A 27,545-nucleotide genomic window follows, 5' to 3' on the forward strand; every position below is an offset into this window, starting at 1 on the left:
AACTTACCCAATAAAAAAATAGGGCAAGTAAATTGAATTGGAGGGAGTATTTATTGCTGGTGTTCGTTAAACTAAAAACGAGAATTTTTATTTTGGAGTAAAGCTATTTACGAAAAAGCGCATGATCTTCGTTTGGTTCATTTACAATGAAAAGAAATGAAGCTAAGGTCTTAAAGAGGGACGGAGCAAAAATTGACAAAATTCTATAAAAGCCTTCTGCTAATTTAAAATTATAATATTTTTCTAACAATGTTCTATCTTTAAACACCTAGCATATACTAAATAATTTAATATTGAGACTCCTAATTTTTCAGGGCTCTGTGCAATCAAACATGTTGACAACAATTGCTCCTATGTAAGGAGGTGATTTGTGAAAAAAAAAAAAACCATTTGGATTTTGGTATTCCTACTAAAAACAATATATTAATTGTATATTTTCGAGCATAATTAACAGAAAATAAAGCTAAACAAACTATACAAATTTAAACCAAGAGTTTACTCTTCAAATATTGCATTACTCGCTCACTAGTCGCTAGTGCCAATTACATAGAAGGTAAGCTGGCGGAAAGAACACATTGTTGATTTCACTTGAGAGCTTCAATTGGAATAAACCAAGAAAGTATTCCAAGTGATGATTGAAATCATTGGTTCTGCTAATTGTATTCACCTTGGCATCAGTCTCTGGTTCATGATAGCCAATCTGCTGATGTATACTAGGTGCTGGCAATAACTTTGATGGGAGGAAATGAAATACGACTCGTGTTGGCTTCTGAGAGACAAATAATTAACCGGTGGCATGCCATAGCTGAAGCTGTGATAGACATGATGAAGGATGTCCAGCAAAAGCGCAGCATCAACAACCAGTCTCGTCTTGCATCATTAAGTACCTTTCTGAACACCACTTTGAGTCGGCGGTCTGTCAGGAGTAACTGATAGTTGCTGTTGGTCGTATATGACTGAGACGATGTTAGGACACGAGGATCCTTTGAAATAACCCTAGCCATCCACTGATACAATACCTCTGCGATTGCTCTAGTAAGCTGTTGGCGGACAGTGCCAGCTTCTTTTGAAAGATATGCTCTCAGCAATGAAGTACCATCCTGCAAATGTTTTTTTAAATATCAAATAATTGAAATCAAATAATAACTATAGGAGATAAAGAAGATATGATTAATCAGAGTAATGAAAACTTGGACAGAAACCAATTACGAAGGACTTGTAATGGCAAGATCTGAGAACTCAAAGAGCTTTAAGAATCTTGAAAAAAGAAAGGACAGACAGGGTAATGTCAAAAGCCTTTTCTTTTTGTATAAAATACCAGGACATAACGTGAGGCATCAAACAGTTTAATCTTTAGCACATTATAATAGATATCAACACTGATTTCCTCTCTTTCAAACAAATTTTTTATAAGAATTTAAAACTGGTTTCACAACTCGACACCTTTTTGCTACATAAGAGCCATCTGCATTTTCAGATGAAGTGGTCACTTATGATCATACCATCAGCAAAATAGTACTGTGCCTCATGAAGCCAGAGATTTAGACCAAGGAGGGCCAAATAGTCGATATACTAGCAAAATAATTATAGTCGATCAACCCAATACATTATCCAAAAATTATACTCTATAAAACAGTTTAAGATTCTAACTTCTGTTTTTAAATGGAAAAAAAATTATAATTTGAAACTTAAGAATTATAATTAAAATTCATAAATTGTAGCTTCTATAAAAAATTGAAAATAATAACTTTAGTTGATTTTGAGATAATTATTTAGCCATTAGATCATATTATAAATTAGTAAGAGGTCTGAGTTAAAAATACAATAGACTTGTATTTGGATTAGGGGCCAGGCCTCCTCGTTCCCGGTGTAGCTCCGCAGATGGTCACGAAAAACTTGCTGTATCACTAGACATTCGGCTGCAGAGTCTCAAATTTGATCTTTTAGTAATAGGAATCAATAGAGGAGCTAACAAATTATCTTGTCATTGTGCACAGGACAATTAAAAGCTATGAAATAAAACTTCCCTCAGTCCTCGATCCTCACTGAAAGATCTACATCTTTTTGTTTCAGTTGAATGATGATCATGTATATTATCTTGTGTTTGACCAAATTACTTAGGAATGTTTCTTCTTGCAATAACAATCACAATAAAGTGTAAAACTATAATTAATGTACGCGAGCAAGCATGTAGTAACTTACAGCAGTCATCAACAGCCTTCTAAGTACAGTGCCTTCATTGGAAGGTAACAGCTTCAAGACGAAGCTAGAGACATCAAAGATACCATTAGAGCCACTTACGGATCTCGACTGTTCATCCTTAGGAGACTCCAAAATTTCAGTTGAAAATCCAGCCAGAATGCCTTTCCTGCTGGGTTTGACAGAGCAGAAGACATTTGACGCAAATCAGATAACAATCTCCAACAAGGCCATGTACCTCTAAGGAATCAACAAACTCCAAGATAAATGGATGTCTGATCGACAAAATGAAAACTCTCTGAAATCAAACATAGGTACTAAGGTATGTGGAGGCCTTTGCTGGAAAACACATATAGATACAAGAACTGATTCAACGTAGTCAAAAAGAAGAATCACCACCACCTTCATCACTCTATATAGGTCGTTGCATTTTGGACTCAAGTGGTTTCCCTTAGACTCGAGCAATGCTTTTTCTAACTCCAGAAAACAATAGGATTAAATAGGGTTTTCTGACACAATACATAGCAAACCGCAGGCGGAAATCAAGATTGTTTAATTATCACTAGATTCCAGATCTAGACCTATTATAGTACTCTTATACTGAATATAGTACTGCAACAAACATTGAGTTAATATTTTATACAATAACTTGGCATCATTTCACCTAATTTCTCACAAATTTGTGGACAGCAGCACACTGAGTTCGAATAAAGATAAATATCAATAGTACAGAACATTGTACCTGGATGCACCGACTCTCAAGAAAAGCGCAAGTTTCTGCCATTGGAATTCCCGCTTTTTATTTAAAATCACCTGCAAAGAATATGTATATCATATATATATATAACTGGTGCCAGGGGATACAGGACATGTTTTAGATTTTTTTGCACCATCTTAAGAGAGTGTCTAGGTACGCATTAGGGAAACAGATCTAGGATACAACTTACCATAAAGACAAAAGACATACTTGCGTACAATTTACTCGGTAAGTGCTAGATCAGAAAAAGGAGTTCAAAAGTACATCAAGTTGGAGAGAGAAAAGGGTAGAGGGAAAGAGAGAGAGAGTCTCTAATTACGAAAAAGTCATACATTTGAATGATCAGTATACTCTGGTGGGGTCAGTACATATTTGGGTCGGGTCAGTTCCAGGTCGGGGTCATGCCGTGTTCGGGTCGACACAAAGGGGGGTCAAGATTTTATAAATTTCATTATTTTATCATTAATTGTTTCAAAAAAATATATATATTAATTTTTTTTAATTTTTAAACAAAATGCTTTAGTATAAAAAAGGACCAATATAAAATACAAAAATTGAAACTGAAAAAGTTGACAAAATTGAGCAAAACGGATCAAATTTTGACATGTCTGCCCCCCAACTGAATAATTTTTAATGTCTTTCCCTTCCTTTTTATATGCCTCACACCCTTCTTTCCCAACAAACAAGCATAATTAACTTCTGATATTCTCTCTCTAAGACCCATCAGACTTTCATTACCTCCTTGGATTGGAGGGAATTCCTCTAAGTGATGTTAAGGGAGGGGCGTCCGAGCACAAAATGGGCCTTTGCCTAAGCAGGTAAATCTCTTCTGTAGGATCAACTATCTAGGGCCTCAATTTTACAATGATTTCACCTCAATCCTAAATCTCATCTTCAATCATTTTCAGAATGATCTCTACAATGCCTCTTTTTTAGAATTATAATCATTGACACGCACTATGCACGTTAGCAAATAAATAACTCTGATCTCATAACATAATGGCCTCTCCTCTGCTGCGTCTCCAATATGTGAATAATTTTGGTGGATTAGCCTACTGCATCATTCACAGATCTTAAAGGTTGGAACAGTATCCCATGCGGCCATGCCTTATTATTGGAATGAAATGATTTTGATATAGGCAAATATTTGAGGGTGAACTTGGCAAGAGATCTTGTAAGAACGAGGGATATGATTGATTCCCACGCACCTTGCATCTAGGGTTCAAGATAAAACAAATTAACTAACAAAAAAGGTAGAACCCACTTACAGAATGCAGAATTCTCCTAGAAGCATCAGAATTATCAGTTAGAAGTTTACGCACTACATAAGGGTAAGCAGCTTCAAAAGTTTTGAAGTTCTTATCGGCAGCAATTGCTAAACCTACAGCAGAAAAGAAATTTGATATTACTTGTTATGGTTACTATAACTAAAGTACACAAGTTACAGATGTATAATGCAGTTATAATAGTAGAAATGTGAGCTATCAGTTTTTTTTCTTTTTTTTTATAAAAAAAAAAAAAAAAAAAAAAAAAAAAAAAACTTTTTGTAAGCACCGCAAACCTTTTGCCTCAGAAAATAAATCATCATCATTCATCATTACAGATACAAACAATCATGCAAATTCGGAACCACAGGGTCCTTATTTGGGTCGATGATACAAATACAGATAAGGTACCAGTTTGGTCAATGCGGCCTATATTTGGTCGTGGTAAACTCAAAAACCTTTAGAATACATTCGCCGATGCGGTGATGCGGTTTATTTTGCATAAGGTCTAAAAAATCCAGATTTGAGTCTGGAACCATAGATTCCAGACCCATGCCTATCTGTACTGATGGTGATTTTGTTTTCTGAGGCAAAATGTTTTTTCAGGTCCTTTGCCGTCATTAAAGTAAAACGCTTTATTGAATGGTATTTGTATCTAATCTGGGTCCTTCCAAAGTAAAACGGGTCGATGAAGCATTTATGTTAGATAAGATACAAATACAAACAATGATAATTTGTTCTCTAGAAGCACATTTGTGCCTTTCTGATTTTCCTTATAAGAGTTATGCAACAAGCTTACAAAAATCATTTAGTAAGAAATGACATGGATCTATAGTCATGGATTATAAGCTTAATGTCCCAAACTTTTTGTTTAATTTTTAGGATCAATTACCAACTACAGTCTTAAAATTTAAGTCTTTTACAAACAGTCTTGAAGTTTTTTTTTTACAAACAACCTTCAAATTACCAAACACGACATCGATACAGCCACTTCACTGGATGACCTGCTAAATGACCGCTGACCAAGGTAAATGACCTTTGACTTTCAATAAAATTCATTAATCTAAACTAAATTTACCCAATTACCCTCAATTAAATCCTTCTTCCCCAACCTCTACCCCTCCCCAATCACCAGCATTCCCCCACCCCAACACCACCACCATCACCACCAACAACGCCTCTCAAAATCTGACAAAACTCAATATACTTCATCTTTCACTTTAATCACATGCAATTTCTTTGACAAAACTACATATAAGATATTGATTTTTGTTACATTTCTAACTAAAATTTAGAAATAAACCTATTAATAAGAATCTTAATTGCTTGACCATCACTAATTCAACGGCGAAAAATCATGTCATATGCACTCTCATCCATCAAAATGCCATCTTCCAATTCAATATCATCCAAAAATGACGAAAAATATTCAAACTTTCTCTCCTCAAATAGACTACCCAGTTCCTTCAATTGTTCATAATTCAATTTACCAGTAAAAAATTTCTCTTTTATTTCATTCCTACTTCCTAATTCCCTTAATTTCTCTTTTTATACGGGTTCCCATGGATTTAATTATAGTCGTTGGAATTTGAATTAATGTTTTTGGAAAACGCCCTGTACTCTTGAGAAATGTTTTGGAAATAAAATTCATGGGAAAAAGCATCTTTTTGAGATTGAGTAAGGGGCCCAATTGGGGATTCAAATTGAAGATGCTTGAATTTGCGGACGGATTTTGTTGGTGTTTTTTTGCAGAGAGTGTGAATGATTTTGGGAGTTGGTAAAACCCCTTTCTTTAGAATTCTTTGTTTGATTTGGTCGGTAAGTGGGTCAAAGGAGTTACAAGTTGGTAATGGCAAGTTGTAGTAGAAATCTCCATTGATGATGAAACTAGATGATGTTCTTGAAAGGCCTGGAGTTTAAGGGGGGCTGTTGGTGGTGATGGTGGTGTTGGGGTGGGGGAATGGTGGTTTATTTGGGAGGGGTTGAGAGAGGTTGGGGAATAGAGGTCTAATGGGGGTAATCGGGTAAATTAAGTTAAATTAGTGAATTTTTATTGAAAGTCAAAGGTCATTTACCTTGGTCAACAGTCATTTAGCTGATTATCCGGTGAAGTGGTTGTATCGATGTCGTGTTTGGTAATTTGAAGGCTATTGTTTGTAAAAAATAAAAAAAACTTTGAGGCTGTTTATTCTAAAACGACTAAACTTCAAGGCTGTAGTTGGTAAATGATCCTAACTTTTATATCTATTTTAAAGCTTGTATTTTTTTCAAATCATCATATTAGTACTCGTTTTGTGTTTGATGTATCTCTAATGAATATTTGATTACAAGTATATGGATTAGATTAGTACTCCTAGTTAATTTTGAGAAATTAGTAAGTTCTATGTGCAAAACTTTTATTATTATAATTTTTTGTTATTGTTGTTGTTGTTGTTGTTGTTGTTATTTATTATTATTTTTAGGGATATTCTACATGGTAACAACAAACTTTTGCAAAAGTCTAGTGGTAAGAAATCTTGAAAAAAATTTCCATAAATTAGCGTTGTACTTTTGGAATTTAAGTTGCCGTAACATTAATGCCCAAAAAACATTAGATTATACGTTAAGTTGTGAAATTTCGTTTTATACGTTTAAGTTAGTGAAAAATTAACTTGAATAATACAACCTTTCGTTAATTTCTCTACCATAAAACGAACTTGTGATTAACCATGAATAACACCAACTTAGGGGGTTTTTTTCCTAGAATAATACCAACTTTAGTTTATAAACTAATTTACCAATTTGTTTTTGTCATATAATCTCCTATAGTTTGATTTTGAACAAGTTAGGAATATTCTAGGAAAACACCCCCTAAGTTGGTATTATTTATGGTTAATCAAAAGTTGGTATTATTATAGCGACTAGCGAAATAAGCAAAATGTTGTATTATTCCTGGTAATTTTCCTTTCTTATAAAGAAAGATTTGAACGAACATTTTTTTCCAAAATCTGAAATAAATTTACTCCTACAATTTTTCTTTCTTGGGTTTTTGGTTAGCAAATATTTCAAGTAAAATGAGTGGGCATGGGGACCATATTTTTAAGGTTGAACAACCAAAAAAGTAAAGGAAAATACACCTCATGTGCATGATATGTAATGATGAGAGGACCACCAATAAGGATAAAATAATGGTTAATTTTGCAGGTATTACGCCGCATCTACCTAAGTTGGGGCGTGTATGGCATGAAATTGGTGGGTAATGACTAGTGAGTCGATATGAGTATGTAAAATCTTACCAGCCATGGGAAGTGAGTAATTGGTGGGTAAGGAGGCTTACTCACCCTAAACGCGTCAGTCCAGTCCCATAAGTACTCGTCTTGTACTCGCCTGCCTCATAACCGTACGCCTCGTACTCATAGTATATTACTCTATAATGTGTTATATAAAAATATTGGCAAAATTTGTTAAAATTACCAAGAGTTCAAAGGTGATGGGTGCGTATGGAACAAGGATGAAGCGAGTAACACGAGTCGAGATGGGTATGGCCATGGACATTTGCATATCCATTTGGATAGTGTATGGGGACAATTTTCAGGCCGTTTAAATTTTACCCGCCATGCACAATGGGTATTGGGCAAGGAGTGGATATGAAAATTTCTAGTGGGTATGCGTATGGGTACACAGACTACAGAGGAGGGACAAATAGAGCACTTATTTTTAAAAAGTGCCAAGAACAGAAAAGAAAAGCGGGGGAAGTTCTTTTGTATTACTTCAGTTATCAAAGGTACTTTTCAGAAAAGCACCATATACTTAAGATTATTGTTGTAACCTAATCACTATTATTTAAGATTATTGATTTCTTGCATTCTAATCTCATATACAATAAATGTTCTAATTTTATCTCAAAATCATTATATAATCATCACATACGAAATAACTGCTTTTAAACAAGTACTCATATATTAAAATAATAACAGAGCTACACAAGCATTTGTAACAGAGATAACCTGGATATTGCAGTGAACTAAAGTATATGCATATGCACTCAATGATATTGAAAAAAAGATTCAACAGTAATATTACCTTCCAATGAAGCTAGAGAACGCAGCAAAAGTGTAAAGTATGGGGGCATTCGAAATTGATATTTGAGAGTCACAGACAAGATTTTGCTAAGGACCTTCCCCAGACATGTATCAAAACAACAATGGGAAAGACAAAGATTAGACTTTAAAACTGGCAATGACAATTCATAGCAATGAATAGTGCAGTTCCTAGTTTCCAAGCACGAGCAAGAATAAAGGAAATCACAAAAAAGGATGTCAGTGACGCAGAATCATTCATCTTACAACTTACAACTTAAACAGGTGTAGTCTCACAAACTTGAGTACTTGACCCTAAGTATTCAGTTATGGAACAAGACAAATAGCATGGAAACAGGAGACAGGATCAAAGGGATATCCCAGTTTTGTGAAGCTATCAAGAAACCACTGAATTACAACTGATTCATTATTGATTCAAGTATATTGCAAATTTGCAACTGAAAGAATTACGTAGCACCACCAAATTTAACAGCTTAGTAAGAAAATTTAATTAGAAGGACCATATTTTGATTTTTTCGGATTCATTGAGATCTTCAAAACAAAATGACTTAAAGAGGATTCCAATTTATTTCCAAGCCCCTAAAGTTGTTTCTTTGCCATCAATGTTTTTCAATCAATGTCTCGCCTTTATGTGATCTAGTCTCATTGATTCCTTAAATTCATCCTAAATCCCAAAGCTCGCTCAAAAAGAGAGAGAGAGAAGAATGTTGACATAAAGCCCTTTAATAATGCCCTCAACAAAAATGACTTGGAACACCAAAGTAAATATATGCATGTATAAAAAATTAAGTTCAACACTTCTCTTTGGTAAGTCCTGCACGACAAAAAATAAATCCTAAAGAGGAACGCTGTAATAAGACATATTGATTAGTGTTACAAATGCAAACAAGTATATAAGCATATATATTACCTTACTAAACTTGACATCAGGTATGCCATCTTTAAATTCTACCTCTCCTAAGGCATTTTCCAATTCCTGTAACATTGAAAATTAAATTCAAGTTATATTCAAAGCAGCAATACAAGATCAATCATGATTTTAAAGACTAAAAGACGGTACATGAATATTAGTCATCCCATATATTCATTGAGTAAGAAGGTATTTGATATAATGTTTGTCTTCACAAGCAATTGATGACCAAGTCATGCAATGTAAGATGTGATCCCCTTTAGCCATGTTGGCAGGTTCCAACTCAAACTAAGAAAACAACAGAATCTGAATCAAGTATGTCAAAATAAAAACTAGGTTATTGATAGTACCAACTCAAGGGCCAAAAATGGTCTTTCTGCTTATGAGGATAACCAATCTCAACAGAGCATCAGCCTAAACAACATCAAGTCATTAACTACCATTGATATTGGTTGTGTGCAACTAATTTGAGTGAGGGAAAGTTCAAAAAATTTGAGCGAGGGAAGGTGGGGTTTTCTTGACCTAAAAAGAATTTCAGAGTTCATATATGAATGTCATATTTATAAATCATGTAAAAAATTTTAGCAAGGGAAAGGCGGGTATTCTTGAGCGGGCGAAGGTGGGGTTTTCTTTAGATCATTTCTTTATGTCAAAGAAACCATTAGATGTTCAAAAGGTTCCTCCCTAATCTTGAAGTACATATACAAATAAAAAAATATATTTTTAAAATAACTCAATCCAAACAATTCTCATCAACTCCTTGATCCACACGCTTGAATATGGATCAAGTCATAAAGCACAAATAACAAGCACAAATAACAAGCACAAATAACAAATTACTACCCTTTTTTGTTTGGGGTAGGGTTGGGGGTATAGCTACTGGGATGGATGGAAGAAAGATATAATTCAAATACCATGGTCAGAAGGCGGGTATTAGTCCCAGATGTAATGACATCCATTTCGGATAGAGCCTGGACTAGAGATGCCCAATCCCCATTTACAATATGTATAATAGCAGCAAGCATTGCCAGCTGATGTTTCCTTTCCATTTGACACATGAGACCAAAATCAAGAAACCTGGCATGTTATAACAGAAAGATAGCTTATGAACAAAGTTAATCACAGTAAAAGATATTGAATACGTTTCTTGATACATTTTCCATGCGTACCCGATCTGCCCTGTAGTCATGTAACGAAGATTCCCAGGGTGTGGATCAGCATGTAGGAACCCTGTTTCGAGAAGTTGAACAAGTGATGCTTCAACTCCTTTGCTTACCTGGAAAGACATGGATTTCATCATGCAATATAACGGTCAGTTGTATTCATCTTTCAGAATGTTTACAAGCAACCATAGACAAAAATCACAGATGTCGTCGCGAATTGTGATTGTGGATATATATATATATATATATATATATATATATATATATATATATATATATATATATATATATATATATATATATATATATATATTATATATATATATATATATATATATATGCCAGCAAAACTAAAAAACATTTTGTATTAGAACCTGCAAGCCCACAATAATTAGGGAGCTAACATTTTGTAAAACATTCCAACATGGAACCTGCAAAACATTTAAAACATTTTGAAGGCCAGCAAGACCACTCCTAGCGCATGCTCATTGCATAATGATTAGAACCTGCAAAACTTAGGGAACCAGCATTCCGACATGTTGTTACCCTGCTAAAGATAAGGGTATGCGTAGAAAACATGGAACACAAGTTCTACCACCCACAAAACTGTTTTTTTGTGCATCTATATGAATAACATGAAGGAAAATTTTGCTCAAAAAAAAAAAAACCATGTAACACACACTCAAAGGATAATTCCTCCACACATCCCCCCCTCCCCCCCAAAAGAAAAAAAAAAAAACAAAAGGTACTAGAATATCATGTAAAACCCACCAGGTCTAGGAGACGTTTCTTTGCTTCAATAGTCTGCTCCTCAGAATAGGCAGAAAGATTATCTTTAGTTTGTGCTGAAGCTAGCACCAAGTCATTTGGATTTTCACCAAACATCCATTCCATAGTCAGAACTTTTTTTCTAGTCAGCTGCTGAAAAATTTTTGGAACACGGATAAATGGGAAGGATGAATGAGCCTCCTGGAAACATAGGGACAAGTTAAAGCACCCGATCATTGTAATCTGGAAAAAGGATTAATGATATTTTGAAACAAGTTCAAAATTCAGATATTTATAAATATTTACATTGCTATTGCTTAAGAAACGTAAAAGTATAAATTTGAAGATATAGTCACTCAGGAAACGGATTTGATGTTTAAAGGCTTTCTACCTTCTAGTAGAAGGGTCCTTAGAGAAATAGAGAATAAATGATACGCACGTCTCATAATACATACTCCCTCTATCCTCTCATTTTGCACCAGTTTCCATTTTATTTTGACCCACTGATTTTGCACCCTTTCCTTTTTTGGCAATGGTCCAACTCTCCTTTTAATCTCATCCACAAATTATACTCTCTCTCCATCTTAACCACTCATTTTTACCCTCCACTTATTTTTGTCTCATTATCCAACCCAATTTCCCTTTCCACTAAATATCACACATTTTGCAACCAGTGCAAAATGAGAGGGACAGAGGGAGTGTAACTGAGAGACTATTCTTCTTGAAGGTCTTTCTAATCTATCTCCCCATTACTTATCTATATAAATGAACATATAAACTTATATACTGGCAAAGTGTAGGAAAAAAAAAAGTGAATATAAGAGTACCGAGAATCGAGATGCATTTGCAGCTTCCAATCTGTAGTCTAACTCTCCCATGAAGCCTTTTCCAAGTTCATCAGCATACAAGCGAATATCATTTTTTCTCTTCGCAATCTTTCGTAAAACACCAAGCTGAAATAACCTAAATCATTAAAATTTAGACTCCTTTAGAGAAAGAGTCACAAATAGCTGAATAAGGTTAGCACAAACCCCAAGACGAAGAATGTATATATCTCGAGCAACTACATGATGTAAATTTGGCCGCTGTACTTTGACGGCAACAGAACAACCTTCAAATGTAGTTCCTCGGTAAACCTGTGATGTACACAAAAAGAACAAAGCTTCAATAAACATAAAGGTACATTGTCAAAGTGCATAATCTAGATGCGTTCGCAATTTTGGTAATGGTCGTGATTGTCATGGCCTATATTACGGTCGCGGTAGCCTCCAAACCCTTTACAATATGGTCATGATGTGGTGATGTGACCGATATCTTGCTCTATGAGCAATGCAGATGTACAGAAGTATACAATTACACAAATCTGCAATATCACCTCACAAGGACCAAAAGTCCGAAACATTGCCTTTGATTTATAAACTTCTTTTACGTTCAATTTTATTCTAAAAGGTGAATGGGTCGATTAAATCCTCTAAAGACTTTACATAAAAAAAAACGAAGGTATTTGTATAAAACCTAACATATACTGCAATCATTAAAAGACTAGTCAATTTTAATATCTAGAGGGAAAACCAAAATTGTGGGCCTTTGGCTGAAAAACAAAACCCCTCTCGCAATTGATATTGTTACCAAACGAACATTTCTCATTAGATAGTTGATTAGGTACTTTTTTGGAAAAGTCAATATATAATAGGTAGTTTTAGACAAAAGATCCTAAATAAACCTATTCAAACCTAAAGTAGTATGAGGTTTAAGAAGAAGGTAATTAACAGAGACTTCAGAGAACGAAATCTTATAAAAACAATTATTAGAAAAACCCTATTATCCACAACTAGTGCAAATGCGTACCTGACCAAAAGATGCTGCACCAACAGGTTCATCAGATATATAACTGAAAAGGCTTGCCACAGGAGCATCAAATTCATCCTCAATAATCTTCATGGCAATAGCTGTAGGGAAAGGAGGAATTTGATCATGTAGCTCAGATAAGGCCTACATTAGTATTCCAAACATCAAAAATTAGAAGGAGAAAGGAAAGTTAAAAAATTGGCAAGATATTGAAAAAAGTAAGTCAAAAAGTATCCATCTTGAGTGCTTAAGGTTTTATGAAATCATTTTGGGCTGCCTGCAGATTTCTTATTTCGTAAACGTGAGTCACTGAACAAAGATCTACTATGATGTAAAGCTTAACTTCAAAATTATATTCAAGAGAATCAATAAAATATTATGCAGATTTGGAAACTTGAAAACAATTCGTTTTGATATATTTCCAATTGCAAGAAATTTAAACATTATCTACTTTGAAAATTCCACAGTACCTGAAAGTTGGCATAAAACAGTAAAATATTATATGCATGAGGTTCTTCAAACTAGTACATGATGTTGACAATGTAATGTCCCCAAGACAAATATTTAGAATGGTAAAGCACATGCATGCACAGTGACACACACACATATTTATTTCACAATCATTGTGACACTTCTCTATTTAGAAAAAATATTGCATTAGTTGCAACTAAGCCATTTATAATAAAAATTTGTAACTTTAACACCTTATTCCAACATTACACATTTAACAATGAAGAATGTACCACCTTACCCAACCTATCCATCATGCATTCACAATTTCACACCAAATGCCCTTCTTGCCCCTATCAACTTCCACATGTCAATTCACCTTTTTCCAACATGACAACACTCTTTGTTTTTTTCTTTTTGATTTCTTCAATTGCCAACCACACGAGAATAGTCAAGTTCCCTTTCCTTTTAGTCTTCTACTTATCCTATTTGTGTGCCAAGTCCTTTGGTTACAACCTTTGTAAAACTGAGGAAGCGCGTACACACACACATATATACACAATATTTAATTATGCGAATTTATATTCACAAAAAAATCTTAATAATAGGAATTCTGGAAGAAAAGTTATTAAAAAAGAGAAGATAAAATCGGAACGGTAATGAATGGGATGCCAAAAAAAAAAAAAGCATAAAGCCATCTAACTGACCTGGGATATTTCATAGCCAATTATATCTGGCCTTGTTGAGAGAGACTGTCCTACTGCATAACCAACAAGGGTTTGTTATTAATCAGATTATAAGTACAATTAACCAACAAAAGGCGAACTAATAAAACAGAACGTATCATCACATAAGTTTTCCAAATTCCAGATCTAAGTCTAACTTAAGCAGCTCCGTATATTCACTCCAAAAAGAATGCAGGTCAAATAAGAGATGCAAAAACATATTCAAACAATAGAGCAAACCTTTGATAAACGTGGGACCCAGATTAAGCATTGTTTCTTTAAGAACCCTTCCAAAATCAGACTGTGACAGGTTAGTAAGTTTGTCATCATCCGTCCTTGACTTGATGAGCCTTTTGATCTTCGAAGCACGAATTTTTACCACAGCAGAAGAGAATGCAACAAAAATCTTTGATAACATGAAAAAGAACATCCCATTATTAATTTTCCCACAAAGAACTCACAAAAACGAGTTAAATTTCAGTTACAGCCAGTGAATCACAATTATAAAAAAAAAATAAAAAAAAAAAAAAAAAAAAAAGCAGCATTCATGATGAGGTACATATGAAGTCTGGAAGAACACTTCACGAAGAAGGCATAATGACAAATTATGCAACTACATTGTCATCCACCATGCTCAAAAAGTCCAAAGATGTCACATATATATGGAGGTTGAATACTATAATCATCCCTAATAATATCAGAGGGGATGTTCATATGAAAATATAAGAGCTTTAAATTAGCCCGCCACTACAATTTCAAGAGAAAATTATTAGATGAGAATCAGCAAGACACTTGTATTACTTAATATCAGCATGACCTCATGCCTATAGAATCCCTAATCACCCTTAAGAAGTCCAACAAGAATTGTCTTTTATCGATTAAGGGATGACATATTAGCAAGTAACAAGAGTTTATGACGGAGATGTGAGAAAGGCAAAAATGACTGACAATATAAATCTGTCCCATGGGTCGTGAGGGAATAGTTGTGCTAAAATTGAATCACATATAATCCCATTTAAGGCAACTAGACGATTAATACATTCAAACTTCACCGTTAAATAATGATGTGCTTTCCTCTCGCCTTTCTCTGATTTAAAACTCCGAAATGGGAGTTTTATTCTGCTGAAGTTCTTCGTAAATTTCAGAACATTATGGATTTACATAACACGAGTTCCTTTGAGCAATACCAAGTGAACCAATATATTGTATATTTTGTGGAAACGTTTGATTCCTCTTGTTCAACCGGAAACAACCTCTTTGCTAATTTTATCATTAACAAGGGTAAGGTTGCGTACATCTGACCCTTCCAAACCCAACCCTAAGTAGGAGCCACTTGATGGCATTGGGATGATGGAATGTTATGGTTGTTTTTGCATAAAGAATTGATTATTTAAGGATTGATAATCTATTTATGAAAGGATTGATGATACAATTATTTTTTAAGATTTAAATGGTAACCATACTCAATTATTTTTATATTCTTCTATTAGATGTTAATTTTCATCATTTTACACTTCTGATTCCCACATTTAGTTTACAAAAACGTGTATATAATACTACAAATGCTTAATTAGATTCTCTTCGAGAAAGAAGAAGAAAGGATCTTGTAAAAATCAAGAAAAGGGGTACATTTGAGCATGACACCCTTATGCACCCTTTGATACTCATATGTCGCTTAATTTTGGTTTACAAGGATCCTCATTATATATAAACAAACAATAAATTTCCCACATATAATCTCCTACTTCCAGGAATATGCAATAATAAAATCAAAGAACAAATAAAGATGAAATATTAAAGAGTTCAACCCTAATTTAGAATCAGATGGTGTCATGAAGGATAGAAGAAAGGATTAAGTAAAATTTATGTAGAAGACAGAGAGGGACAGATGCATGCGACAAAAAATATATTTCAAGTCTCTAATTTGTAGTATTGTATATGGCACTATGTTGCGATTTGTGTTGCAGAACTTTTGCAAAATCTACAAGATGTTTTAGTCTAGCATGTTACTTGGTCATGGCGTTGATATGAATAGATTACCTTTTTGAAGTTGGCATGAATCACGCAATTGCTTAAGTTCCACACTCCCTTATTTTTTCAATTTATTGCTTATTGTTTTCCTTGACCAAATTGGATCCTTTTTTGATTATTATTTTCTACAAGTATAATATGCCCATCAAGGGCGTCAACTTTATAAGATTGGGTATTCATATTTGCAGAGTTTCATATTAAGTTGATCAATGCTAGAGTGATAAATTTGTTATTGGGCTAGTACACAAGTCTCGCATAAGAAGAGAGTTGACTGTACACAAACCAAAAAAGGTTCCATCACAAAAAACAATTGGTAATTAGAGGAGTAGCCATCAAACTTATACGTTAGTCAACCTCTCTCTAATTTTTTGATGTAGGATCGCATGTCGATTATTTTTCCAACAAAGTTGATTCTAGAAAAGAACTTCTGGAGAATTGTTATGATCAATTATCTAACCATTCATGAGAGTTTGAGTGGATTAAACAATATAACTCTTCAGAGACATGTTTGAGGGATTGAAGCTTCGAGATGAAAATCACCCAAAAAATGTAAGAGGAAATTCTAGCGATCATTCACTGGTTCCATTGTTAAATCTCGGCAAAACTAGGGTTACATAACCTATGGCTATGAATAAATGCTTTAAGGCTAATGAAAATAAGACACAGTTAAAATAAAACAATATCAATTTCTTTAGAACGTAAAAGGAGTAAAGCACAATACTTTGGTATTAATATCTTCTTCTACACAAGGTTTCTTTTTTAACTGTTATTTTATTTTATTTTTTTCCAGTTTCATTTGGCAAAAATGATGAGTGAGAATTATTTGCACTTGAATACCTAATAAAAAACTTGTGATGCTATTTTTTAGGTACAGCGGTACAAATTGTGAGGTAGTGAATCCATATATGATTTAGAGTAATAGAGCTCAATTTCTCTCATACCTGGTTCAAAGAATATTTAGGTCAACAAGGACTTCAAATGAGTCATATTGTTTTGTTTTAGCCCTTATGTGTGGGTATTGCTGTCTGATTGTTGGTAGTGGTGCATGATTTTAGAGCCACTTTTTTGCTGCATTTTTATGAAATATAATGTTGGTCTAATAACACCGATGGGCACACTAATTCTAAAATGTTGACGTTTTAGAAGTATATCATGAGAAAATTTCAAGCGATTTCTAAGAAGAGCATTCTTATCAGTTGTTCCATAACTACTCCAATCTGGATGGATCAAACACAACTTAAATCATATTCACATCAATTCTGTTGTCAAGCAATCCAGCTAAGTATTATCCATGGATCACAGTGCAACCCATATAAGAAGTCCCAGGCCAGCATCATATAGGTTTGAAGTTGCCAAGGTCTGTCCTCATCCATTGAAATCTAATGTGTACACTAAGTATATGCAAGTGTACACCCTCCATCCCCCCAACCTCACTGTCCTCTGCTACGCCATTCACTATTGCTAAGCAGCCTAAGCCCAAAATAATCACATATCAGAGGAGAAGCAAACAGAATGTTACTAATACTGAGATGTCACTTGGAAGGAATAATTCTGTTAGCAAGCATAATGAGGCCATAACAGAATTAGGCAGTGGGTAGGGAAAAGGAAACCATACGCTATTTATGAGCTGGCAAGTAGCCTAAATATATTATAAATAAGGTAGTCCAAAAAGGGTGTAAGGAGGCAAGTAATTAATACAGAGCTGAAGGCAGAACGGAGTAAGCTGAATACTCGAATTTCAGCGTTTTTTTTTCCCTTATTTTCTCTTTTTATTCTCCTTTTAGTTTAATTCCGTCAGTTGATCGCTAGTATTCATTCCAAACCTGGTATCAGAGCAACAATGGTGAACAATTCGCAACGTATTGATCGTTGGAAGGCGAACTGCGAGCAATACCACGCTTGATTAACTCTGAGATGGACCGACTCCGTTCAGAGCTAAACCTAACCACCCAAAACCTAAACTCCCAAATCAACACCATCACCCAAAATCATGGTACCCTTGCCACCGAAATGTCAATCCTAAGCCAAACCATCCAAACGTTGACTGACAAACTTACTAGCCCAAACCTCATCAACCCCTTAATACAAAACCAACAAAATACACCCACTCAAAACTCACCCACACAAAACAATACTCTGCTCGAATTTTCATTATTCAAAGGAGAACCCGAGGCCCAACCTGTGAACAATGATGAAGGGAGGGGAAACTGGAGGAGTAGAAAACTTGACTTACCTGTTTTTTATGGCGAAGAACCGGATGGATGGATTTTACAAGCTGAGCGATACTTTACTTTTTATAGTTTGAGTGAGAAGGAGAAGGTGGAGTCCGCCGTCGTTAGTTTGGAAGGTGCGGCCCTACAATGATATCATTAGGAGCACCAACGCAGGCCCATTAAACGTTGGGAGGAATTGAAGGGCTTAGTGTTGAGGCGATTTCGGTCGGATGAAGAAGGTACTCTGCATGAGCAATGGATGATGGTGGAACAAACCAATTCAGTGACAGAATACAATTTGGAGTTCATGGAAAAGGCGAATCCATTAGGAGAAATACCTGAGAAATTCTTGATGGGAACGTACTTCAAAGGCTTGGAAGAAAACGTGAGGAGGAAGCTAAGACTTTTTGAACCCGTGAATCTTGACCATGCAATGTCCTTGGCTGTAAAAATTGATTTAAAACAAAACCCTAAACCCACAAATTACCACAATACCCAAAAAAACCCCCACCCCATTCAGCCGACACGTGTCCCACCTTGTACACTTGCCCCTTCCCTCTAAAAACCCATCTCAATTTCAGCAAACCCAAAAACAACAATATCATCCCACTAGCTCCAAAAATCAATACCATCCCACTAATTCCAAAAATCTACCAAATACCCATTATTTACCCATGACTACCACTTCAAACCAAATGAAGTTAACTCATCGAGAGATGCTAGAGAAGAGAGCTAAAGGGCTTTGTTTTACTTGTGACGAAAAGTGGTCACATAATCACAATTGCAAAAACTGACGGGAATTAAATGTAATTTCTGGCCCAGGAGAGATTGATGGCGACGTGGAGCAGGAAGGAGGAGCTAAAGAAGAGGAACCTAAGACTATGGCAGAAATATCCTCGAGCTCGGTGGTGGGTATATCTCAACCTCAAACCATGAGAATGAAGAGGAATATCAATGGTCAGGAAGTAATAGTGATGATTGATTCTGGCGCTACTAACAATTTCATTTCGGTGACGGCCGTAAATCGACTCCAGCTCGAGTCAACGGAAGGGGATCGATATGGAGTAATGTAGGGCAATGGTGAGAAAATTTATGGTAAGGGAAAATGCCAAAAATTACTGCTGACGGTACAAGGGATTGAGATAGTGGAGGATATTTAATCCTGGGATTGGGGAATTCCGACATTATTCTAGGTATGCAGTGGCTAGAAAAATTAGGAGAGGTAGTAACCAATTGGAAGAAGCAAATGATGAAATTCCATTGGGAAGGTGTGGAATGTACGTTGAAGGGCGACCCCTCATTGGAACAGTCGGTAACGACCTTGAAGGCAATAAGGAGAACTTGGAGCAAGGAGGATCAGGGTATGTTAGTGGAAATCAATCAAGTCGAGAAACCAGGAACCCAGCCAGGGGAGATACCAAAAGCCTTCCAACCCATAGTAACGGCATTCAAGGAGGTATTTAGTGAACCTCGAGGGCTGCCTCCGAATCGGGAGAAGAATCACGCCATCAATTTAAAAGATGGCACCAGTCCGGTTAGCGTTCGCCCCCATCGTTATCCACATATTCAAAAGGACGAAATAGAAAGAATGGTGAGAGATATGTTAGACGCCCACATTATCCGGCCCTCCACGAGTCCCTTCTCCAGCCCGGTTTTACTAGTTTAGAAAAAAGACGGCTCATGGAGGTTCTGCATCGATTATAGAGCCTTGAATAAGGTTACTATTCCGGAAAAATTCTCGATTCCCATGATTGAGGAGCTAGACGAGCTATACGGAGCCCGTGTCTTCACTAAACTGGATTTGAAATCAGGGTACTATCAGATTCGAATGGAGGAGAATGATATAGCCAAAACAGCTTTCCGCACCCACGAGGGACATCACGAATTCATGGTAATGCCTTTCGGTTTAACGAACGCGCCAGCCACGTTCCAGTCATTGATGAACCAGGTTTTCCGGCCTTACCTACGGAGGTTCGTGTTGGTTTTCTTTGACGATATTCTGATCTATAGCAGAGATGAAGGCGAGCACATTGAGCATTTAAGGATGGTGTTGACTGTCCTCGAGGAAAATCAGTTGTTTGTTAACAAGGGCAAATGTGAGATAGGAGTGACCACAGTAGCCTATTTGGGGCACGTAATTTCCGGTGAAGGAGTGTCAATGGACATGGGAAAAGTCTCAGCTATGCTATCATGGCAAATACCGAGGAGTTTGAAGGAGCTGAGAGCATTCCTGGGGTTAACTAGGTACTATCGAAAATTTATCAGAGGCTATGCCATGATTGCGAAACCATTAACTGAGTAACTATAGAAAGACGCATGGGGGTGGAATGAAGAAGCCACGGTAGCTTTCGAGAGGTTGAAGAAGGCGATGACAGAGGCCCCCGTTTTGGCCTTACCTGATTTTTCGAAACCATTCGTCCTTGAAACAGACGCATCAAAAGGTGGAGTAGGAGCGGTCTTGACTCAAGAATCACACCCCATTGCTTACTTTAGTAAAACCTTGGGTAGTCGAGCATGTCTAAAGCCAATCTATGAGAAGGAGTTAATGGCAATCGTTTTTGTGATTCTCAAATGGAGACATTACTTGCTCCGAAGGAAATTCATCGTCAAAACAGATCAAAGTAGTTTGAAGTTTCTTCTATGCCAGCGGGAAGTCGGGATATAGTATCAAAAATGGCTCATGAAGATTATGGGATTCGACTTTGAAATTACGTACAATCCAGGGGTTTCAAACAAGGCTGCGGATGCCTTATCTCGCAAAACAGAAGGAGAGTCCATCTTGACAGCCTTGTGTACTTCACACGGCATTGATTGGGAGGCCTTAGATAATTCGGTCAGACAGGATGCAGTGTTGGGCTCGATACTAAAACGACTAGAAGCAGGGGAAGAGGTGTCGAAAGGATTTACAATTGAGCATTTTCAGCTCCGATACAAGGAAAGGTATGTCCTACCAAAAACTTCACCACTGATTTCTGATTTGTTACATGAGTACCACGACTCACCAATGGGAGGACATATGGGAGAGCACAAAACATATTCCAGGATTGCGACGGAATGGTTTTGGGAAGGAGTGAGAAAGCAAATAGTGGATTATGTGAAGAGTTGTGGGGTATGCCATACACAAAAAACCTCGAACTTGAGTCCAGTAGGGTTGCTACAACCGATCCCAGTACCAGATCTGGTATGGGAACACGTAACCATGGACTTTGTAAAAGGTTTGCCGAGATCACAAGGGAAAGATATTGTCCTCGTTGTCGTGGATAGGCTCACTAAATATGCTCATTTCATTAGTTTTAAACACCCATTCACAGCCATCATAGTTGCAGCAGCATTTGTCAAGGAGATAGTCAGGCTTCACGGCTTTCCGACGTCCATTATATCGGATCGTGATAAAATATTCATGAGTTTGTTTTGGAGAGAATTATTCAAGCTACAGGGAACTTGGCTAAAAAGGAGCACAGCGTACCACCCGCAAACCGACGGTCAATCCGAAGTGGTCAGCAAAACTTTGGAGACCTATCTAAGGGGCTTCATTGATGGCAAACCCAAACAATGGATGAATTGGTTGCACTGGGCAGAATACAGTTATAACACCGCCACCCATTCAGCCACTAAGCTTTCCCCTTTTCAAGCCTTATATGGAAGGGCACCTCCGCACATCTCTCGAATGAGTATGGGCAGCACCGCAGTTGGAAGCCTGGAGGCTATGTAATACAGTTATAACACCGCCACCCATTCAGCCGCTAAGCTTTCCCCTTTTCAAGCCTTATATGGAAGGGCACCTCCGCACATCTCTCGAATGAGTATGGGCAGCACTGCAGTTGGAAGCCTGGAGGCTATGTTGATTGAGAGGGATGCCATGCTTGATGAACTTAAGTTCCAACTCCTTCGGGCACAACAAATCATGAAATCCCAAGCAGATAAGAAAATGCGACATGTATCCTTCTCCCCTGGCGAAATGCTCTATGTTAAGCTCCAACCCTACAGGCAAAAGTCCCTTGTACACAGAAACAATGAGAAACTGGCACCAAGGTTTTATAGGCCGTATAAGGTGCTTCGCTCGATTGGCTCCTTAGCCTATGAGCTACAACTTCCCGACTACAGCCGCATTCATCCGGTTTTTCACGTGTCTCAATTGAAGCTGTCTTGTGGCAGCCACTCGCCACTCGAGTTGCCCCATCAGCTCACTGATGACCTAGAAATGCGAGCTACACCTAAGCCACTACTCAAATGGAGGTACAACTCAGCAGGACAATTGGAAGTTCTGGTTCTATGGGACAGACTTCCGGACTCTGGGGAAGAAGCTACACTCATGAATACCTTGTACCCAGACTTCCACCTTGAGGACAAGGTGTTGCTTCTGACGGGGGGGGGTATAGCTACGCCATTCACTATTGCAAAGCAGCCTAAGCCCAACATAATCACATATCAGAGGAGAAGCAAACCGAATGTTACTAATGCTGAGGTGTCACTTGGAAGGAATAATTCTATTAGCAAGCATAATGAGGCCATAACAAAATTAGGCAGTGGGTTGGGAAAAGGAAACCATACGCTATGCATGAGCTGGCAAGTAGCCTAAATATATTATAAATAAGGTAGTGCAAAAAGGGTGTAAAGAGGCAAGTAATTAATACATAGCTTAAGGCAGAACGGAGTAAGCGGAATAATCGAATTTCAGCGTTTTTTTCCCTTATTTTCTCTTTTTATTCTCCTTTCAATTTAATTTCGTCAGTTGATCGCTAGTATTCATTGCATCCTCATATCAACCAATACATTAGACAGACACAGAGTAAGTCATATTATTTCATGTAATCCATTTTAAAGCAAACAATGATGTACTAAGACAGGTTTCAGAAACAACTAATTGTTGATCTGCTTTAATAAATAACATCAACATCAGAATTTTAAGTACCTCTAGAAGTCTAAAGGCAATGATATGAGGCCTGCATTTGAAGTAGTTGGAGACAAGTTCTGCATCATAGACCTCAGGTAACGGTGTTGACCAGATCTTTGACATACAATAAAAGTAACTAATATATGTAGCCATGGCCTGAAGATCAGCACTTAACAAATCCATCCCTGAGAGTGCTGTGAGTTGAAAATGTATGTCGGTATTAATACAATGATTACAATCCACCAACTGGACCAGAAAGAAGTGGTAATTGCAACTAAAAACTGAAGCACATGGCTATAAAATAGGACTTCAAATTGGGAGCAATCCATAAAAAAAATGCTTTCATGTCATATAACATGGAAGTGTAGAGCATGCAAATGGCAAACAATAGCAAGAAACATAGATCTTAGAAGTAACCTTGATGTATAAGCTAATGACATGGGAAACATAAACTTATAAATTATAGAAAAGGGAAAGGTACATTGGTAAATTGCTACTTATTTTGGTAGATACTAGTTTAACTCCTTGTAAAAATGCACGAAATATCTTAATTCAATCATTACTATTAGTTTTTTATAAATAAACCAAACTGATATTATAGATTATATTATTATATTTATCAAAAACAATATCTTGTTTAATATTATTAGATATAAATATTTGCTGATTTGTTAAATATATGTGCTTTGGTACCATAGGATTTTTGGCAGAAAAACAAAACATAGTTGCAACATGTGTCATTTAGATTATTGGCTTTTATATATATTGGCTTATATATATTATACATCATAGAAAATATATAGCCTAGATAGATATATATGTTGTAGTACCCAAAAGATTTTTGGCGTTTAAAAAATAAACCTGATTGCAACATATGTCTTGAGATTAGCGCTTTAGTATATTCTATTAGGTTCTTATAAATAAACCAAACTGATATTATACTTGAATATCTATCTGATAGATAGTATTTTTATATTTATCATGAAGTACATCTTGCTTAATATTAATGGAAATAAATATTTGATTCTGTGTTGAATATGTGTGTTTTTGCACCCTTCAAACTTTTGGCGGGAAAAGATAAATATGGTTGCAAGTCGCAACAAGTGTCATCGAGATTAATGGGCACTTTCACAATGAGTGGTATCAAAGCAAATAGCCGAATACCTTTTACTTGCATCATATCATATCATACAATATTCTAATACAACAATCGATTGGACACGTGTCACTTAGAGAATGAATATTGAGGATGAATTTTGTGTTGCCACGTGGTGCCTTCAAAAACAACATTTTTGATTTGCTTATTCCTTCATTACTCTAATTCCTATGATATAGCAATAGTTCCTTATTTGCTCAAATAAAATTATTACTATAATTAATTATCTTCCAATTAATTTTTGATTTGCTTATTCCTTTATTACTCTAATTCCTATGATTTAGCAAAAATTCCTTATTTGCTCAAATAAAATTATTACTATAATAACTAAGGGTGATGAAAGCATTGAGAGTATCCTTTAAATTCAATTAAAAAGGGAAACATATCTTTGCTCTCAACCAGTGCGCATCTCTCTGGCAGTAAATTAGGATAATGCAACTTTTTTCATTAATCACATTATCAACTAAATAGCTAATCTCGTCTAGAATAAAGAAATTGATTGTTGGAGAATAATTGTCTAATTTTATTCACTTATTTGAAAAGATATTGGTTTCATTTCCATCTTCCTCTCAACATCTTTTTCTCTCTCTATCACACTATCAGCTAATCACACCTAAAATGACTAACCAGATTAAAAACTTTCTCAAGCTTCAGCCAAAATTGAAGGTAAAGCTGTTGAATCAGATCGAGGATCATTACTGTATAAGTTTCATAGTTTTTGGGTTTAAGTGAATTTGAGACTTTAATATGTTTGATTTCTTACTATTTTCACACAATTTTGAGTTGTATCGTTGTTTATATTGCCATTAGCTATACATTGTTTCTGAATTTGTCGTTTTAATCCACTTTTTAAAATTTGGATCGACTAACTTTAGCTCCCTTTAGGCTTTAAATGCTTATATCTTAATGTTAATTTTGAAGTTAGTTATTGTATAGTTTGATTTTAAATTTCTTGCTTGCAAGTTAGTGTAGTGAGCTAAAGTTCTAATTTTATATGTGTAATTATGTCTTATGTATGTTGTCTTAATCTAAAGGAAGGTAAAGTTTTAATTTGACGAGTGATGCTGAATATGTAAATGTAGGTTTTGACGCTTGCAATTTAACTTAGTGAGTTGTTTCTTAATATGGGTAGTCTCTATTTTTTGTGTACTTGGTCCATTAGCAAGTTAACATGCTCTCAGGAGAACAAATGCTTCTACTACCATTTATATCTCGCACTCCAAACATGCCAATGGATTATAAGGGTTGTTAGTCCCGTGTTGCATATACATTTAATAATGTAGAATAAGTTTATTTTTATTTCAATATATATATCACTAAGCTCATAACAACTTGAAATATTTAATAGAACTATCCACTATTTGATTTGTCAAACAACCATAAAATTGTTATATTGTTTAAAAGTAATAATGTAATATTTGTACCATAGTGTCGTTTTGTTTTTTGTATCGTTACATTGAGAGGTGATTTATCATAAACTAAAATCACAATTTATTACCCACATTAATTGATTCATGAATTAGTGTATATTTAAATATCCAATATGGCTTAAAAATAAAATAATTATTAAAAGTAACTTATATAAATAAAAAATTTAAAACTCCGTGTATGGCACGGGTATTATACTAGTTATCTTTGATTTTGCTATCCTTTTCAATTTCTTTTCCTTTAAATTTTAGTGCAATTTTATTTTTGGTAATAATATCGTGTTCCCTCCTCTGATATCGTCTACAACTCATTCCCTTCTGTCTTAATTGTAGCAAAATGAAAACGACATGGATTAACAATTAGCCATTAGCAATCACCAATTATCAATTAGCAATTAGCCATTAGCAATCACCAATTAGCAATTAGCAATTAGCAATTAGCAATTAGCAATTAGCAATTAGCAATTAGCAATTAGCAATTAGCAATTAGAATTTAGCAATTAGCAATTAGCAATTAGCAATCAGCAATTAGCCATTAGTCATTAGCCATTAGCAATTAACAGTAAGCAATCAGCAGAGAGCAAATACCAATTAGTAGAAATTTGCAATTAACAATCAATAATGCAACAGTTTTAACACAAAGCAATAGAGAAACCTGGATAAGAAGGTTTAGGCCATGAGGGAGGCTGAAAAGGAGGCGAATTAGGATCTTCTAAAGGACGAAACCAAACAACATCATCAACTTTCTTGACAATTTTAGGATCTTCCCAATCAACACTTTTCTTCACACCCTTCTTTAAGAAATCCAAATCCTTTTTGACGACTCCAAAAAAATGATCGAAATTTCCAAATGTTCGCTTCTTGTGATTTCCGCCATTAGAATGGCAATCCTTCTCAATTGTGCTGCAAAGTACTGATAATGGCGGCTTCGGACATAGCGTCGAAGCTAACCCTATCATCGCCTAACAGTGTTCTGCGAATTTTACTTGTCATGAACTATCAAATGGAAGTATTTAGTTTAATACTTTCAACTTTTGTTGCGATGCCGATATGTTTCTACTCCATAAACAGCTGCTGGTAATGTGTGGCGGAGGAGTATTTGCTTTTCATACACATTTTGAAATTGAATGAGAGACATCTAGGGTCTTCGTATTTGCTTTAGTTGGGACGGGTATGGTCATAATTTTGGTGAATACCGGATGAGTACGAGTATGAAAAGTCATATACGGTATGAGGTCATACTCGTTTCATACCCATCCCGCCATCCGTCCCATTTATAATTACCCGTCTTATATCTACAAGAACTAATTTATATCAATTATATATTTTTTTTTTATTAATATTTAATTGCAAAAAATTAAAAATATTAATTTTATTTTATTACATGTAATTACAATTAAATTTTTTAAGATTTGTGGAGTATATAACAAGAACTCGGGTATAAGATGAGTATACCTAATGGCAATTGGTCGTAATGGGTGAGAGTGGGTTTAAATGCATATTCAGTTGGGTAAACGTGAATATAAAAATTTTATTCGTCATGGATGGTGGGTATGAAAATTTTGAGTGGGTAAGGTCGTATGGGTATGGCGAAGAGCATACTGCATCCACCCACCCAATTCGCCATCCCTAGAGATAGGAAGAAAAGAATAAATAAGTT

The 27,545-nt window shown here is 35.6% G+C and overlaps 1 protein-coding gene across 2 annotated transcripts; it reads right to left on the minus strand.

The window, feature by feature from the left end:
- Positions 1 to 403: 403 nt before the first annotated feature.
- Positions 404 to 27,013, minus strand: LOC130803282 (uncharacterized). Of its 2 annotated transcripts, none has more exons than XM_057667490.1 (16): positions 26,541 to 27,013; positions 23,321 to 23,496; positions 14,405 to 14,570; positions 14,147 to 14,199; positions 12,990 to 13,133; positions 12,173 to 12,277; positions 11,969 to 12,094; positions 11,145 to 11,342; positions 10,380 to 10,486; positions 10,125 to 10,287; positions 9,211 to 9,276; positions 8,284 to 8,377; positions 4,225 to 4,337; positions 2,942 to 3,012; positions 2,203 to 2,368; positions 404 to 1,100 (listed from the first exon to the last, which is right to left on the minus strand). In XM_057667490.1, the coding sequence occupies exons 1-16, from the start codon at positions 26,842 to 26,844 to the stop codon at positions 714 to 716; spliced, it is 2,439 nt and encodes an 812-aa protein (XP_057523473.1). In that variant the 5' UTR covers positions 26,845 to 27,013; the 3' UTR covers positions 404 to 713. The 2 variants fall into 2 exon arrangements, with proteins under 2 accessions (XP_057523473.1, XP_057523471.1); XM_057667488.1 differs by having other exon boundaries at positions 2,203 to 2,371.
- Positions 27,014 to 27,545: the final 532 nt, after the last annotated feature.

The sequence above is a fragment of the Amaranthus tricolor genome, chromosome 16 (assembly GCF_026212465.1).
Source record: "Amaranthus tricolor cultivar Red isolate AtriRed21 chromosome 16, ASM2621246v1, whole genome shotgun sequence".
Taxonomy (NCBI): domain Eukaryota; kingdom Viridiplantae; phylum Streptophyta; class Magnoliopsida; order Caryophyllales; family Amaranthaceae; genus Amaranthus; species Amaranthus tricolor.